Consider the following 19,371-nt stretch of genomic DNA (forward strand, 5'->3'; position numbering starts at 1 on the left):
ACGTTTTGTGGTTTTATGAATGAGTATAGGAGTCCGTTATCTTTTATAAGCTGCGGATACATTGACTCGCCTTTTCAAAATTTGTGAGGGGTACATTAGACCAACTCTCAAATTTGTGAATTAGCAATAAAAATAAAAGGTGGTAAATGTTCCCTAGAATTTGAGTATAAAATCCTGTAAGTTTGGGTCGTCCTGCTTCTTTTTTTTTCTGTTGGTAAAAAAAGCCAATATTAGTATTGCGCATTGCCACATGTTCACAACGTGTCGGTTATTGACCTAGTTTATCTTCTTTCATGAGCCTTTAACACGTTATATGACTTCAGAGCCGTGCCGTGGAAAATCAGCGCCCGGGGCGAGAGTATACGACGGCGCCCCCATACATATATTGCAAGCAATTTTTCATATCTTTTTTCCTTTTTTCTCCCGAATTTTCGTCCCCCTTACTACGGCGCTCGGGGCCGTCGCCCCGCTCACCCCCCAACGTCACGGCCCTGTATGATTTTATAGTTGAGTACGGGGGTACAGTCTCTTTCAATGGAGCATGGGTACATTAGTACTGTCTACTCAAAATTTAATAGAAATACATTGGCCCACCCCTTTTATTTGGGAATTGTAGAAAAAATAATATAAATATTATCTAGTTATATATTTCTTTAAATTGTTCCCTTTTATTGGTAAAGAAAATGTCCTGGATGATTTTTGTGTCCTTTCATGGGTAAAAAAATTGACAAAATTCAGATTAGAGAACGTTGACCTAGTATATAATCTTAACACTGAAATTTGGCGACAACTCATATCTTTTTTTTTTTCAGTTACCCCCCTTACGGGAGATTTATAAAGGAAGTCCCAGCCTTAGGGCCTTGTGGACTACGTCACTATATTTGTTTTAATTATAAATTGTTGGAAATAAGTAAATGTACGAAAATGGCACGAGCCAAGATGGCCGAATTTGCCTGTTTTAAATAAAATTGTTTATCACACTTTTAATGTAATAATACAGAAGGATAAGCGGCGCATGAACATATTGAAAATGAAATATAGTGTAGAGATATTGGATTTCCCTCATATTATTAATATTCAGTATATAAACAAATCAAGATTTAAAAACGATTTTATTTTTTATTATTATTATTATTTTTTTTTTACTTTTTTTTCTTTATTTTCTGTGGATGATGAGAGACAGACACAACTTGGAATAATAAGACAGTCAGCAAACATTTCAAAATTCTCTTTAGTAGACGATTCCTCATTCTTCATTCTTGGTAAATTTATGTAACTTATGTAATCTGATGTAACCAAAGCATTCTGTAACTGTTGACAAATTATTAAATAAGTCGAGAATTCCATTTACCTTGCACTTTCCTGAATCCTACACGTGCGTACTTTGGATGTTTTTCCGTAATTTCGTCGGCCATCTTCCTACTTTGTTTCTTATAAAAACGTCCCAGGACCCGGAAGAGGGGAGTAGCACTCGAGAAGCGGTGAAGTACACGAGGAGCGGTAAAGTTCACGAGGAGCGAGTGTGAGCAACGACAGGAGAGACCTATACCAAGTTCCTCGCCAATTCGACACAGAAGCCGAGACATGGAGACCACCAGTCGACGACCAGGAACGGAGGTACGGAATACACATCCAAGGTCCTAAACGCCCAAACAACCTTCCTTTTCTTTCTTCCTAAACAAACTCTCGACTCTCTTTTTTTTTTTAAATATTTGTTTTTATTTATTTCTACCCACATGCCCTATAAACTAAAACGCTCGTCGTCTTCTCAGTTACCTCTCAATTCTACCAGTGAGCTATATTTCCCAAGTTAACGATAATAGTTTCCTTTCTTTCTTCAAAACGACGACGAAAGCATTCCTACCGAATGCACAAGCGTAAGAATAGTATATGAAAATTGTAATAAATAATAAAATTATTCAAAGTAATGAATTGTAAATAGTAAAAATTGAATAAAAAATGAGGGTAAAACTCTCCAATACTTAGTGTTTACAGTGATCTCTTATCCCCAACTCATAGTCTAAGGTCATTGGTGCAATTGGATTGGTTGATTTTAAGGATTGTCGTTCAAGATCATTCCTAGAAATTTATTTTTAGTGCAATCTCATTGATCGATCATTTTTTACGATATAATCTAGCGTAAAAAGCGATCGGTTTCATGAACCAACCTATCTTTTGTTGAGATATATCTTCCACACCTGCTCCTGATCTTTTCGAAGCATTTTGATATTTTAAATTTTATTACGTAGATCAGCAGTTGTGATTTTTAAATTCATTTGATGAATAAATCTAGTGCTGTTCCTCTAGTAGCAATATTTCTGTAAAGAGTATTTTTTGTATTCCATAAACATTCATTTTTCTCATATAATTATAAAAGTAATTTAATGTAAAATAAGCATAACCGCATGCCGGACACTTTTCCTTTCCCCTGAAAATGTTTTGAATCAGGCGTTTACATTAGGCAATCTAGTCGTATTCGCTAGGCAATCTGATCGATTCGGCCACAGAAATATGGGGCGTTTACACTTGGTCGATTTAGTCGCACGGCTAAATCGACTCGCTGCATTTGCGACTAAATCGAAGCAACTAGGCCGAATCAGATCGATGGATGTGTTCAATTGTTTCAACCGAAATTGAATGCTGCTTGTCGACTCGCTCTCCTCTGGTCGATTCGAAATCGACTGGCAATTTTAAAGATGTCCAAGCAAAAAGTAATTGGTACAACTTGCGGTGTTATAGCAGAAGAATTAAGTGACAAAATTAAATAGCAGTGACAAGAAAAAAGAAAAGAAAATGGTGTTGGATAAGGGAATTTATATTAAGAAAACAGTATTTAGGGCCGTATGCATAGTTATTCTGCGGGTTACTTAGGGGCTACGTACGGGACACGTGATAATTTGCGTTGCAGAGTTCTCCCGCAGGGTCAAACAAGCCCGCAACCTTCCCGTAAGTCAAGGGGATGGCTAGGGGTGCTTCAACGCACCCTTTGCTAGCCCGTAGCAGTTTCTGTTGTTGTATAAAATGCATATGCTCCGTGCTGACAAAATATTTGAGTATGTTAATGAGTTTACCGAATTCGTTGAGCTGATTAAGCGATAATAAATGACATATTGATGGCATCCAATTTAAAAATATATACCAATTCCTGAAAGAAGATTGCAGGATATTTTGCTTCCGCTCGTGCAAATATTGAATACTAGGTCAAAGAATGGACTAACAACTTCTACCTGAAATAAAATAAGCGAGAGATAATTGTTATTACAGTATTGGTACTGAAGTAGATTTTAGATTAGATTGTAGAATAGCTTCAGAATTGATTCTAGGGGTCCAGTGGTGATTTCAAGGATCGGCCGGAGGGGGGGGGGATTTCTCCCCGAGAACCATGACGTTATCTCAGGACCACAGAGCCTATCGTGCTCAATGTGAATTCTCAGTATTTTCGTTACTAATACATTTCATCCGCAGTATATTGAAATCGCAAAAAAAAAAAAAAAAAAAAAAAAAAAACCCTGGAATCATCACTGATGGGAAAAATTGACTCAATAGTTACACATATTTCATCGTGAAAATATTATTATAATGTGTATTACATCCTTCTCCCTGTTGGTGTTTTCTTACATTTCTCGGTTAGCATAGGTAAAGTTGAGGAGCGCTAACATCCCCCTTTTTTTTCACTAATAACCTAACGTTTTCTGCATTCTTGGTTTCTTACCTGACCACCAGCTGCGTACACATTTATAATATGCTTGCAAACTTATATAGGCCTATTATAAATAAATAAGTGCGAAAAACCATGCCCAACACAGGATAAGTTTGCATTTATTCCGATTCCAAGCTGGGCACAATTTGAGGGATCACGCATGATTTTGTCCGCGGAAGCAGGCACACTAGCGTTGGTGATATGCGTATAAGGAAAGACAAGTGGACATCATCGAACTCCTGTTTATCGACGCGCTGTAATTGCTCAAATTATGCATCGGTTCATGTGATTATGGAAACAGTGTTAAGAAGTATGGCTCATAATTATGCAATTACAATGGAAAACTAGGTTCTAGTGACCACCTACTACAGATAGATGCATATTTTTTATACTAATTTGATCATTATTCGAGTAAACAGTTCTATCAAATTTTGACACATTTCTTACATTTTCAGGTTAGGTTAGAGCTTTGTATTTCTTTTACCAAAGTATGTCTATATGAAGAGCTCCATTACTACTTGCAGATTAACTTCAGGAGGGCTCAGTATAAATACAGTGTGGGCGTATAATATAAAAACTACAGTACATAAGATACGAATCAATTTGTGCTATGTGGCTAAAAGCACGAATGCTACCTAACTGAGTTATGGTGGGAGCGCATCAGGCGGCTCCGAGTGATAGTGAGCTGGTGCGTCCATAGGGAGCAGGCGCGTCAGCGATGGGAATATACGTACTGTATATACGAGGATAGTGGAAGAGCACACTTACACATACAATACTTTCATTATCACTTAAATCATTTCAATATGCTGCCATTGATGGTAATTACTTATATTTACTCTTTCATTCCTTCACGAAAAATGTAGGGCTTCACATCGTATTTTACCTATAAATTTTCTATTTCGTAAAAGTGTCTGCTCGAGTGAACCCCTAATTCGTTTACACAACATCGCAAACTCGCCCGTTCCCTACGGACGGACCTCGACTGTAGCCCTCCAGCTTCACCTTGGCATTAAACCGTAGTAGATGCAAAAATTGCTTGTAATAAGCAGCTTGCAAAGTTTGGTGCGTGGTTTTGAGACGTCTGGCTTTTACTATATGTATGTATGTCTTATACAATTGTACGCAATTAGATGATAACACTCTAGGAATAAATAGATAAGAAGTTTTACGCTATTTGCATGGAATATCCTCCCAAAAATACTGTATTTATAGACGTAACTTTTATGCCCTTCTAAGGTTAACTTTTACTGGCAAATTGTTTAGAAAATACATTCACAAAAATACTATGGGCTGATTTTGTCCAAAAAAAAAATTACAGTGTTTATGTAATTTATTTCTAGTGGGATCTCTATTGTAAAGCTACAGCCTCACACGTTTTCTAGCTACATATCAATATTTCTTTTTGCGAGTTAACAGACTTTACCTGAAAATGAAAAAAGAAATGTATTGCTAATCTACACCGATATTTTTCCGCTTTTCTATATCACTTTATAACTATTTTCAAGTTAACAGACTTTATCTGAAAATTAAAAAAAAAAAGAACTGTATTCCTAATGTACACCACTATTTTTCCGCCTTGGCAAGAACAAAGTTCAGAACATTTATTTCATTTTTTTGATATAGCATACGTTGTATCCATGCAGTTGCTGCTTCGATGTTAATTCTTTATCATAGTAGAATTGAGTTTCGGAGTTCTACCTTCAACTTTTTTTTGACAAAATTTTAGCCTCGCTCGAGGTGTACTAGACCAATCAGCTCTCAGTGTTAACCGTACCTGAGGGATCACTTTGGAAGCTTTATGCATTGCACAGTCAAGGGGAAGGTTGAGGAAGCCCACAGGTACGGTTCGTCTAGGGGACCCCTACGTGGTCGACTATGCATATGGCCCTTAGAAGCATAGTATACGTGTACTTTGATGAAAGAATTTTCAGTAGAGAATCTTTGTGTAGGTTTAAGCACTTGTCATGGTTCCACAGTAATAACTCCACCTATCTTTTGTTGAGGTATATCCTCCACACCTGCACCTGACCTTTTCGAAGCATTTTAATATTTTTAATTTTATTACGTAGATCAGCAGTTGTGATTTTTAAATTCATTTGATGATTAAATCTAGTGCTGTTCCTCTAGTAGCAACATTTCTGTAAAGAGTATTTTTTGTATTCATTTTTCTCATATAATTATAAAAATAATTTAATGTAAAATAAGCATAACCGCATGCCGGACACTTTTCCTTTCCCCTGAAAATGTTTTGGAATCAGGTGTTTACATTAGGCAATCTAGTCATATTCGCTAGGCAATCTGATCGAATCGACCACTGAAAATAGAACGTCTTTCAATTCAGTTGCCAGTCGATTAGTTGCCTTCGATCAACAAGCGATTAAGTTGAAGTTCTGTTTAGACGGTCGATTAAGTTGAAAATGACGTCAATTCAACTGAATCGAACGCAAATCGACTAAATGTAAACGCCCCTATTGTAGTTACGACTCATAGTCTAAATACATTTGTGTAAAGGTATTCTTAGTGCAATCTGATTGGCTGATCACTGGAAAGTTACTATTGATGCAATATGACTGGCTGATCATTTTGAAATCTTTGCTTAAATTTTTAAAAATGGTTTCAATATTTTTGGCAAAACTTCTTGATCACTGATTTTAAAAAAAAGTTTCAATATTTATAGGGGTACAAAATTGGACCCGAGAGGCCCGAATACTTGGTGGTAGAGCTCTTTTATATCAGTAGGAAATATGTTTTAAGTTTCAATGCCGAATTCAAGCATCTTTTGGGCCAGCATGCTATTTCAGAATGCAACGTTAATTCTGATATGTTACTCAGAATATGCGATAAAGAAGGGTTTAGAATTTCCTTGGATTGTTGTTGCGAGAGGAATCCTACAAAAAATATCTTAAATTTACACTGAATAACTCTGCAGTTCGAGTCAATTTAAACTTTTTAAAATAAAATATAGATGCATGCATTCGGAATTTATTTTAAGAATTTGTCTTTGATAGCTAAAATGCTTATTTTACAATTACAGTACATATATGATTATTATGAAGTCAGTATTTATGCATGTGTTATAAAATATCAAAATTGGGCTTTCGAGAAATGCTCTTTCATTATTATATAAACGGCAGTAAACACGTTTTGATTTTTAGGATGCACCACCGTTAGTTTATCAGGAATCCTTGCAGATTTGTTTCCTAGCCTACAGGGAAGTGTTTGAGCAATGCTTTATCCAATTTTTTCTATTCAGGGGAATATCTAAAGCTCAATGGGAACAATATTTTTCACCTTCCCACATAACACTTAAAGCTTAAAAATTTCAGGGAGACGAATATAGACTTTGGGGGGAAGAATTTCCATCCGAATAGGTCTGCATGAGGCATGAGTTTTGGCCTGAGAACTTACCTGCGACTGCTCGTAATGACAGACGAGAAACAGACTTAAATTGCTAATAACTTTACACCTTATGCATCCTAATGTTCTTTGCACTCACTTGTCGATTATGTTGCTTTATATACCAACACTTATCCAGCAAACCCACATTTATGTATACCTAATAAAAATGAAAAACAATCAACATAAGACTTATTAAAAAAAGAGAATAGAAGCCAAATGTTGTCTTTGGGATTAATCTGTTCAGTGCAAATTATTTCACTGACTTACCACTGAAAATTCGTAAAGCATATTTTATGTTGCACTCCTGATCGCAAATTTTGCGAAGATGTATACAGAATGTGGACCAAAGTATTTTGAAAGTTGTAAACAATTGCGATAAATGCATCTATAATTTCTCTCATAAAACTGACGGCATCCGTAAAAGTACCATGGGTCGCATTAAGTAATTGATACGCACAACAGATTTTTACGCAACGGAAATAATACAACAATTACAAGGTGTAGTAAAATTTGCGTTTTTATTTGCGAAAATCTGTATTATGTACTGGTTTTGTAATATGACAACAGGAACGAAAATTTTATGTCTTACAATCATCCGTTGCCCTCAACCTTTTCACAGACTTATTGCCGGAATTGTTTTTAAAATATGCGGTTCGCTATGTTTGCGTAGACGAAAATCCCTATAGGATATCCTATGGTTGTAATGTCCCGTTTGATGGTCGTATTTTTATATCCGAGGGAAATATTAGCTTCTTATAAGGGAAATTTGACTTCACTCTATCTATATATCATTCGATACGGCGATGTGTTTGTTGATGGATAAAAAGCATCTTCGTTTACATGAATGTATATATACTCAACATAAGATCTCAAACACAGATCAAAGATTAAGAACAATGTTTTTAGCTACAATTCAGTGTGAGGAAAATATTTTTGATAGTAAATTAGTATATCCTTACTCTGACTCCTTGATTAATCTAATGCAAAGCTGTTGAGAGGGAAAAGGAAATTGATACTTCATCCACAAATACGGAAGTCCGTTGATAGATGGCAGCAGCTTAGTGCATGCATAGGGTAGTTACCGAAGGTTTTGGTGTGACATGGCTGCAAATAAAAGTGGTGATATGGAAGTAAGTATTGGTATTGAACACGTTTCGTTGTGAAATTAACGATAGTAACTTTTATGTAGTATATAACGTGTGATAATTGAGTGCCAGATGATAGTTCTGGAAATGTTTTGAAAATAATTTTTTGAGGTCATGAATGTGAGTCAATAGTGACCACGGAGAGCATGAATCGAGCATTGCAAAGTATCCGTATGTTCACTTTTCGCATGGAGGGAACATAGTTTGTAAAATCCATAAGTTAATTGTTGTTATTGCGACTAAGTCGTTAAGCTGATATAGTGAATGTTATAAGGAGGAATTTACTTACTGCACGTTATAGTAATGTAATCCGGCGACTGCTAGCGTGAACATACGATTTCAAGTTTCTGACATTTCTTGCTCTTAGAAGACACAGAATTTAAAATATGAAATTGCAATTGGTATGTACTAACGCGTGTTTTGTATACACATTAGTGTTTAGTAATCGTGTAGAAAAAAGTATATTTTTAACTATATAATTGCCGGTATGTTTTTCTTATTTGTGGGTGGTGTAGGTTTGCTTTATAATTTTCAAGCTTGTATCTGTGTAATAGAAACTAAAGCAATAGTCGACTGGCTTGAAGTGAAAAGGAAAGATTTTATTTTAAGACTAGTGTTGGTTATGGTGTCCCAATACTGACATAACTATTGTTGGTGAACATTTGAATGTACGGTAATGCTAATAGCATTAAATCCATGCCGGGTCCAAATTCAGAATAGTACAGCATAATAACCGAGGTTTTTACAAGTCATATCTTTCTTCATGAAGTGTACTGCGTAAGGCACTTATTTTGTACGCAAAGTATATAAGTATAGTATTAGGGTAGAAATAAAGGATTGAGTATAGCCCGCTCCCCCCAGTGATTTTTAACGAATCATAAAGATTCTAACGATTCATACTAGTTCATAATGAATCGGAATCGCATGTTATAAAGATTTAAGATGTAAATCTTGTGGTAAGGAAGTTTTAGTATTAGTAGTAGTAGTAGTTAGTAGCAATAGTAGTAGTAGTAGTAGTAGTAGTAGTTAGTAGCAATAGTAGTAGTAGTAGTAGTAGTGGTAGTTAGTAGCAATAGTAGTAGGAACGGGTTAGAAGCCCCGCAGGGGTTGGTTTGGTTCTGTTCTCGATATAAGTAGTAGTAGTAGTGACTCTTCCAGTTCCGGTGACAAAGAACTGGGGGGAGCGGGCTATACACAAGCCGAAATAAAAAATATTGTAAGTGCGATTGCAATGTAACCTCTAAGATAATCCGTGCACACACTATGTACACTCCAGCTCCCTCTTTCATTTGTTTAAAGGTATTTTAATTTTTGGCGACTTCACTATTTTTGCGTCCGGCGCATCTGTCCTTTAGCTTAGACGGGTTGCTGGGATATGAAGGCATTTATGTCGTTAAGCCCCGCCAGCTTTTCAATACGACAATAATGACTTAGAATAGGTTAGGCTAGGTTTAGGGTTTGTTCACTTACCTGAGTACATTGGTTTGGCGCAGGGATTATCAGAACTTAAGCCGAAATGAATGATGATGATCTGAATTATGAAGTAACAATACATGACAGCCTTGACTTGAACGCTTCAAACCGCAGCATTCAGATCTTGTGATATCTGAGCCTGTTCGACCGTACTAGCGGATTAAGGTGCCCTCAGCACTTGCTCACTAATGCTTCCCTGCATTTCCTAGTGGATCAGAAAGAAAAATCTGGTGGAAATGGGCATAGTAACATTGAATTCTGTCAGTGAGATCAGTCCATGTAATTGTTTAGAAACTGACTACCCCCCCTTTTTTAAAAAAAAAAAAAAAAAAAGTTTGTAGATGTAACATGTATACTTGGATCTTCTCAATCTACACCTGTTTTCAGAATAGGTCGGCCTTTCTGAAAATAATCCCCAGCTTGTAGTATGGGGCCTACTTCCGTAGGTGGAATAAAATTTAAAAAATAGAATATGAAACCAATGATGTATTTAGTATGCGTATTGGTGAAGGGAAATGCTTGGTTGCTTACTCCTCCTCAAGTGAATGGACTAGGCTAATTTGTGTTGAAATTCAATGTTGACCTAACATTTTTTGATATTAATGACCTTTATCGTTGAAAGAGTCCTATGCTTTTCAGTAGTCGGAAATTAAGATGGGTCCCCGTATCCTTTCAGATATTATTTTGAGTAATGTTTGTCGTATTGTTTCAGTGATTCTGGTGCTCCGAAAACACATTGCGCTAGTTTCATTTAATCGATTTGGACTACTACCACTACTGATAAGTTTTTGATCCTAAGTTCTGTATTTTATGATAGTGTATTGTTGTGCTGGTTGACACTGAGTTAGTGGTCCGTTGTTCCACCATGCTAGATAACCTATTCGAGGTCTCTAGTATTGCTTTATCCACGATGGATTTCTCTCTCCCGCTATCAATCCTCTGCTGGACCCCAGATACTCGTATTGTCAAGAGCTAGGCAGGACTTACCATCGATTTTTTGTTTGTAGTGTTGTTCGCCCTATTGAGTGAGTAAGATTTTACTCTATAAGTTTACGACCAGCATCAGACTTTCTGTGTGATGATAAAAGACTTCTTTCACTATGATCTCTTTTGGGGTTCAAAACTGCGCCAAAATTAGTTGTTTTGGCTGGTCGGACATACTGTTCATTGTTTGCATTTGTCACAGCAACAGACTGCATCGCTATTTTCCGCACTATGCGTATTATATTGTATACGTAACTGTGTTTTTCTTATTTATGTATCATCTTGTATCCTTTCATATGAATTTCATTATCTATGCTCTTTGCCATGTAGTCTAGTTAGTGAGTTATAATACAGGGTGTCTATCGGTCACGAAAGTGAAGAATGTCACGAAAAAGTCACGAAATCAGAAAATGGTCATGTACAGGTTGGAAAATTTTGTTCTATAAAAAGTCAAAGTTCACCACCAAAAGTGTCTATGGTCGGTTTTAGACGCTACCAAATCGCAAGCAAAGTACGTTTGTATCGCATGGATGAAAATTCGGCCTAATTCGCACCCAAATTCGCTCTTGAAAATGTTAGGAAATTTTATGATTTGGTAAAGAAGAGGTCACGAAATTTCATTTTGGAATTTTAGTAGACACCCTGTAATATAAGAGATGCTTCTGTGACGGTTCATGTTTTGTGTGTTGTAATTGATTGGTGATGTGATGTTAGCTGATAATGTTTGAGTGTATTCTTTGTGTAATGCCGCTGGTTTGAGACACTCCCTCGTAATTTGCCATTAGACGTTAGTGATAATATCACTTTTTTTTCTGTGAATATCTGTGTGGCTTTCCATGGGGCGCGGTGACTCAATGGTAGATTGCTCACCTCTGATATGTGTGAGGTCCATCGTTGGACCCCCAGCTCACGCCAAGTGGGGTTTGTGGTGGTCAAACATTTTGTGCGTGGGTTTTCGCATGATTCTTCCGTTTCATCCCCTTTTTTCGTTCCACTGTTTCATTCATTATCACCGTTTCCCTGGGCCTTGGTGGGAAGTTAAATTCGTAAAAGAAAGCGTTCCGGGCTGATGTTGAATATTGTTGATACTTAGGTTCCGTGCCTCTTATGAACAAAATACGATATTTGAAGAGTGAAAATATTTCACAGTTGGACCGAGAATCGAACCCGATCTCCGGCTTACCGTGTCGACTCATTGCCTACGTAGCCCACTCTCTGAATAGCCTCACGCGTGTCCAGTCGTGAGGTCTGTGCTCAGCTGGCTTGGCACGAGGAAAGTAGGATTCTGCTTCGTAATTTTCAACAATCCTTCATAAAATAAACATAATTTCAGTATTAATTTGATAGATAGCTAGGCAAGTCTTTACTTTGGTCATTTCATTCAATTGAATCGTTCGAAGAACCGATTCATAAAGAACCGGTTCCTCGGAACAGTTCGTTAAATATTACCAGCAACCAGTTCCTTACGAATCGAATCGGTTAGAAATCATGATGGTTCCGACTGTAATGATTCTATTATTATTTACATTTTATACCTCAGGTATTAATATATATAGAGCTAAGCGAACTTCCTGTCGTATCAGTTCTAAATGTGACAAAACTAGAAATATTACGTATTAAATAATAGATGAACCTACAGCAAAAACCACCACACTTTCATAATGAGAAAAAAAAAAGCACATGAGGGGGCAAGCCCCCTCCCCTTTGAAAGAGAAAATAAATTATACACACGAGCGGGGCACGCCCTTCTCACCTTGTTACAGTTTAAAAAACGACAATTAACGTACAGTGGAAATTTCACAGAACTATATACTTGAAACAACAGCAAACGAAATCAAATATTTTACAACTACTAAAAAGATAATAAAAAGTAAATACCTGAAATTTCAATGCTGCGTGTACAATTCCACAGCATGCCTCCTACATAATACTTTTGCCCAATGCTGTAGCCGGAACAAAATTTCCTATTCCTTAAATAATATCCAAGCTGCAACATCAAACTCACGTACTTCAAACCTAGATCTCGCACAGACAACTGCTTCAAATAACATGAACACTAATGCATGCAAAGTACATTTTTAACCGCTGATGTCGAACTGTGCTCAATAACCTCTGCTCCTTTTCACAATTTAGATTTCGTATGATTTCTTCATCAAAAGGAACCTCTATGCCATCAAAAACCACAGTACTACAAACGAACAAACCACCTCGCACTGCTTCTTGATCGTACAGAACCTCTATGTTATATGACATCATGCGAAGACCACAGTAATGCAAACGAACCACCCGCACAACAAACCACGTGAGACTGCAGAGAATGACACAAGATTACGTCACATTATATCCATAATTGCCACTTCAAACAAAAGAGCATCAAAATAGCAACATCGCATACCACATGACTTGATACCAGCAATCAAGTTAGCGGAACAGGTAACTTCTCAAAACCGGAACCGATAGATCAAATCACTGAATTGAAGAATCGAAAAAAATGAATGAAATGGCCAAAGTAAAGACTTACCGATAGCTGTGTTCGCAGTTGAGATTGTCACTCTTACATTGTTCAAAATATTGTTAAGACTGAAGTTGTGCAATTTGTTGAAAATGTATAGTAATAAGAATATACTTTCTATCTTTACATAGGTAGATCAGTCGGATAAGAAGAACAACGAAGTTGCAAATGTGGAAGAATTACCCCCTGAGCTTCTGATTAAGCATCCGCTTCAGAATATATGGACGCTGTGGTACTATGAAAATGACAGAAACAGATCATGGGAGGAAAATCAACGAGAAATCACTAGTTTTGATACTGTAGAGGATTTTTGGGGGTAAGAAAGCATAATCCATTAGCGTATGCACCAATTGTTATGAAGCAGCAAATGTTATTGTGTAGTGCATCATGGAGTTGAATTTCACAAAACGTCACGGTTTGCTTTATTCCGGAAGCCTATTTCTCTTTATTACTTGAATTGCTACATGTGGATGTTACTTATCTTGTTTCTAGGGAAAAGGATTACTTCAACACTTGAAGTCTAAATTAAGTGGATTTGCGTTTTTCCTCTTCTAAGAATTGATGAATTATAAATTTGATTGTAGAATTCAAATAAGGACTGTCTTAACGTGTCACACGAAGCAGTTATAGTTTAATCAAACAGCTGTAATGTGTGCTGCTGAACGTTACTGATGTCGGCATACACAGAAGCTGAAGCCCTTCTCCTCGTCTAGTAGATCTCTTGTGCCTTTGTTCCACTTGGTCCCGAGTTCGACTCCTGGAGGGAAAGCACAAGGAATTAATGTCGCAAAAATCCATTCTCATTAATTTTACATCATTTAGCCTAAATGCACAACCGTTGGATGTTAAACTTGAAGAAAAAAAGTTACTTAACGCAAGGATCAGTTATCTAAAGTTTTCCCACTCATCTCCAACTACCTTACGCCAGATTTGCATAGACCAGAGCACAAAATTTTAGGTCTGAATCCAGTAGCTAGTTCAGTTTCGGCATCATTTTTCGAAGGCAAACAAATGGCTATCGCTAAACTAAAGTCTTTGTGACCGGAAATTTCGCTCCTTGGCGTGTATAACTGCAATATTTCAAAAGCTGCTAGGTTTTACCTTCCTTCAGAAAAGAGTTTTGATACAAGTTCCTATTGCTGAGATTCCTAGATATGTGTATCTTTTGTGAAACGTGCGCAGATATATATAAGTTAGAAGATGATTTAATCGAGACTATAAAATATATGATACTTAAGATTTTTCTATGGTATTGACTTACTTGCTTTTAAGCACGAATATGTTTTCTTCTTACAGGTAAGTTCACCAAAACAACTTACTTGTATAAACAATTATATTTTGCGAAACCCTGTCATTGATTCATTTTGTAGTATCGTTGTTTATGGGCATTTTAAAATTTTATCAAGAACAAAGTCATCCAATTTACTTATGTTCTTCCGTGTAGTAGGATGTGACTCCAGTAGATTTTAAAATTTCTGGGGAGAGGTACTGAAATCGCAGTATCACTATGTTGAATTATAAGATTTACTTTATTTCTAGGTTCTAATTTTTGGGACGTTTTGCAAGAGGTACATCAATAAAATCTCATAAATCAAACTTGAGAGATCTTTAATAGAGTTTAGATATGAAAGAATGATTTTACTTTTCATTTCTTCAGAATGAATAGTTTGCCAATGAATCATGCACTGACTGAAGCCTAGCACATACCTATGGTTGATGACAATGAGTATTCCTTTCCCAAGCTATGGCTATCATTCAGCTTCGATCCTGATAAGATTCCTGATTGGTGGCTGTTATTTATTGCTGGGATGAAGTGATTGGTTGGCTAGTATTATCTTAGTAGTTCCTTATAAACAATACCGATCACTGCATCGGCGACGATGCACTTAATATGAGTAATGTTTCATTTGTACAAGAGACAGGCTGCGTATGATCTCTCTATATAAAAGAAATCATGATGACTGACTGACTGATGAACGCCCAGGCCAAAACGCTTAACTTGAAATTTGAACAGAGTGTAGGATTTATGATATTAAGTTCCACTAAAGAAGGATTTTTGAAAATAATGCGGGGAAGGATGTGTGGCAGTTATTATGTTAAAATGTCTATATCACGGAAGCTCTGAATGTTAAAGAGACATGAACTTTTCTTTCAGTCAGGGTTGAAAAAAATAGTTAAAAAATACAAAACAAAACTTGTTTAAAACATGAAAAAGGTGTTCACAATGTTTTAAAACACACACGAAAAAAAAAATGTTTTAAACATTTTGAACAGTTTAAAACATAATTATAATTACATGGATGCATGGGGGATATTCAAAATTAACAAAACTTTGGCTACTTACCAATGAATCCTCCCTTGAAAAATTTAAAAGATTTTGACGTTTCGGAACTCTCAGCTGGTTCCTTCCTCAGTGGCAAGGTAAAAAGGATTAAAACGGAAAGGAGATAAAAGGAGTAAAACCAGGAATACATACCACTATATAAAAGTAACGTACAAAAAAAAGATCCTGAGATGAACAGAGCAGAGTGAAAAAAAGAATGAACTGAATAAAAAAAGAACGCGATGTCTATGTTAGGCCACTATTGCCAGATCCAAAGTATGCATCAAACGTAGGTACCCAAGTTCGATCAATGTTGCCAGTATCAAGGTTCAATGCAGGTTTGTATTTATGAATAAAGAACGATTCTTTAATTTCCCGTTATTTTTTTTTTTTTTTTTATTTTGCTGAACCTATTACCTTAACCTGTTTTATATTATGTGAATGTTTTTTTAGATGAAGCGCTAAACCCGACATGTCTTCTTGTGACGTTTTTGATTGTCTAACATGTTCCTTCACACGCGTGGTAATATTACGTTTAGTTTGGCCAATGTATGAGGAATCACATTCGCAGTGGACGCGGAAAATACCTGCTTTATTTAATGGATCGACAAAATAGGTTTTAAATCCAGTGAGATGTTTTTGTAAACTTTTGTGGGGAATACTTGAAGCAGATATGTTATGCTTTGCAAGAATAATAATATGTTATGGTTTGCAATGATAATAAAATTATTTTAAAATAATAAATTTTCGAAAAGTAATGTTTGAAGCACACTTGATGTGCTGACTTTAGAATATTTTCTGCAAGCCTGTGTAATTGGTTGTTTTTTAAGTCAATAATTTATTGAAGAAAGGTAATGTTTGGAGCACTATGTATCCAAATCCACTTTCAATAAAGTTCACTTTTGCTCAGCAAATGAATTCTATTTCAAAATGTAATATCTTCGCAGCCAAGAGTCCAAAGCAAATGTAAGTAAAAACCATGTGAAAGGGCGTGGGATAGTTTCACATGACAGCCGCTATGCAGGGGGGTCAGTGGGACAGGAGAGCAACTGCCCCATCTCCACTCTGCATTTCATATTTTGGGACAGTAAGGCAGTTTTAGAAATCTTTTGATAAGCAAAGTCCAACAGAACAAGCTTGAGGTTCTTACACCGAATAAATACGGAGAACATACAAATGATTAAAACTGGAAAGTTGCTTAGGCCCAATTTCCAGAATTTTAAGCAGGCCCTAAACTCGAAAGTAGAGCCACCTTTGGAATCCTTGCAGATAAGAAAAAAAGCAATATAGGCCTATAGCTTCTTACGGCAAATGGAAATAGATTATAACTGATCAAACTCCGAATTTATTCGGAGTAAGGACTTCAAACTTTTTATGTTGGACTTTGCTCAGCAAAAGGTTTCTGATTCTGCATTACTGCCCCCAAAATCTGAATTTCAGGGTAAGAGGCGGATGACCTCTAGGCGAACGCCCTTCTCTAGCGGCAAATTCTAGATTGCATCTTCTCATGTAGTTTTTCTTTCTTTCATCTCGGATTCGTGGTTGTGAAAATATGACGTTTTCCGTCGGTGTGTTCTTTTGGACACACTCTGCATTTATTTAACGTAATTATGCATCATTGACTATGGCATTCGGAGCTTGACTTGTTAATCATTCCCACGCTGCAGCGTACATAATATAATGTTTATATCTTAAATTTATGAGCAAGGAGGGGCAAATTAGCCCTCCTCCCCCATTCCGTCAACGCCCTTTGTCTAGCAGTTGTCCTATAAAACTCTTGTCCACACCCTTTCACGTGGTTTTTGTTTAATTAATTTCGTACCCTTGGCTACGAAGATACTACGTGTCTTGAGCAAAAGTGAACTTTTCTGAAAATGGACTTGGATCCCTCATGCTCTGAGCGCCCCATATCTAAAAGTATTTTATAAAAACTGAGTTGGAGCAAATTGTGCTCTGTAGCGTGGTGCATACATACAGATAGACGAACAAATTGAGATTAAATTATCCCAGACATTGATGTTACAATAAGTATTACGCTTTAATGGTTAGTTAGCGGGCGACTGCCATATCTTGCGCTTTCTTGCCTGGTCCCTTCATACAAGCTATGCCAAGATGTAAAGCTGTTAAGAAAATTTAGATCTGAGGTGGGGAAGAGGGACGAAATAAAATTTTCATAATACAATGAAAAAGATATTGTTGATGCAAAATAAATTCTTGCCTGAAGTTTCCAGTTGCATCTCAGCCACATCACTGACGTTAGAATCATCAGAAGCAATTTTCGGATCAACACTTTTACCATTTGTTTGGGTTTCCAGCAGGGTCGAAAAAAACATGTTAAAAAAAAGTTTTTTATGTTTAAAACATGTTTTTTTGTTAAAACGTTTTAAACGTTTAAAACAAAGTCTTTGTTTAAAAAAAATGTTTATTTTGTTTAAAACAATAATCTAAATAGGCATATATATTACATTTTTACACTCTTAGGTATTGCTTGCCATTTATATTCAACCGCTAGATCAAATTTCGGGAACTTCCCTAATCTCGATCCGCCCAAATGTTCAATTCCGGAGAAAGAAATCGGGATTTTCCCGATCTCTGTTCACGGAATATGTAGATTAGTTTCTTTGTTACATTCTACTGGTCGTCTGGATTCTTAATCTTTAAACGTCCATCGACGCAACTGCTGTGTCAGGGCTTTAAACCTCAATGGCTCAGTCTTAAACCTCAAATTAAGGCTGGAAGATGGTTTTGGTACCAATTTATTCCTGAAAGATGCAGCTTTGCTGGTGTGCATTTTATGTATATGGGAGGAGGGTAAATATCGTGTTTTTGTTTTTTTTTTCAACAGTTTTTTGAGGGGCCATCCCGCCTCTTGGGGGATAGATTCATAAAAATTGTTACGTGAAGCAATGAAGTAGGCTACTACATGGTAATATCGTGTATTTGTACTTCTTGCTTATATGGAGTAGCAGGGAGGAGGCAAAATTAGCCAATTTTTGGAGTTTAAGATTTTTGACGTAAATTACATTTATTTTTACAACAAACATCAATAGCTCAGCCTTTAATTAAGCTAGAAAAGTAATTTGGTACCAAAGTATTTTTGAGGAATGAAGCTTTCCGTCAGTTACATCTTATGTATATAGGAGGTACGTATGTACGGCCGAGAAAGGGAGGATGAAATTCTTTTTTTAATTTTTCATCAGGTTTTGGCGAGTATTCCTCCCCCCTTTGTGGTACATCCATAAAAATTGGTATGTGAGGTAGTCCCTACATGATAGTAACCTGTATGTGTACTTGTTTATAGATGAAGAGTGGGTCAAATTTGGTTTATTTACATTTATTTTCGGGACGGTCCCATATAACACAAGATATGTTTCACTGAAGTGGTCTAGAAGCAAAATTCTTGTTCGTATACATGATGTGTGCAGCAAAAATGATTTGCATATGGACGTGGTACTATAGTGGAGGAGGGGAGAGAATGTCTAATTGAATGAATGTTTTCTGCGCATATATATATATATATATATTTTGAAAATATTTCCTACATAAAACGAATTCATTACGCAATGGCAGCAATGGCTACCATATCTTATATTGTTGTCACATTCATCATTTTGTCAGCGTAGGGTGACTGCAAGGGTTGCCAGGGCCCCGCAAAGTCAATATTTTCATATTTTTAATGACTTTTTATCTGTTCTTTTTCTACGAATACGGCGGGAATTTCACAAATGTTACCTCATTGGAATTTGTGGTCTATAAGCTTTCCAATGTTGTATAACTCATGACTCTGTGATAATTAGAGGGTCACCAGAGCTCCGAACGTGAGAGTCTAACA

General features: G+C 36.4%; 1 protein-coding gene across 2 annotated transcripts in view; it reads left to right on the forward strand.

The window, feature by feature from the left end:
* The first annotated feature begins 7,947 nt into the window (after positions 1-7,947).
* LOC145686708 (eukaryotic translation initiation factor 4E-like) overlaps positions 7,948-19,371 on the forward strand; it is a 29,009-nt gene continuing 17,585 nt past the window's right edge. Inside the window, exons 1-2 of one of the 2 annotated variants that reach the window (XM_081760283.1) lie at positions 7,948-8,232; positions 13,348-13,532. In XM_081760283.1, coding sequence (XP_081616409.1) covers positions 8,203-8,232; positions 13,348-13,532 — 215 coding nt within the window. In that variant the 5' untranslated portion in view covers positions 7,948-8,202. Of the gene's footprint in view, positions 8,233-8,460; positions 8,649-13,347; positions 13,533-19,371 lie in introns of those variants that run through there. The other variant, XM_081760284.1, reaches the window with a different exon arrangement.

Source organism: Thermobia domestica, chromosome 5, assembly GCF_964235325.1.
Source record: "Thermobia domestica chromosome 5, izTheDome1.hap1.1, whole genome shotgun sequence".
Classification (NCBI taxonomy): Eukaryota; Metazoa; Arthropoda; class Insecta; order Zygentoma; family Lepismatidae; genus Thermobia; species Thermobia domestica.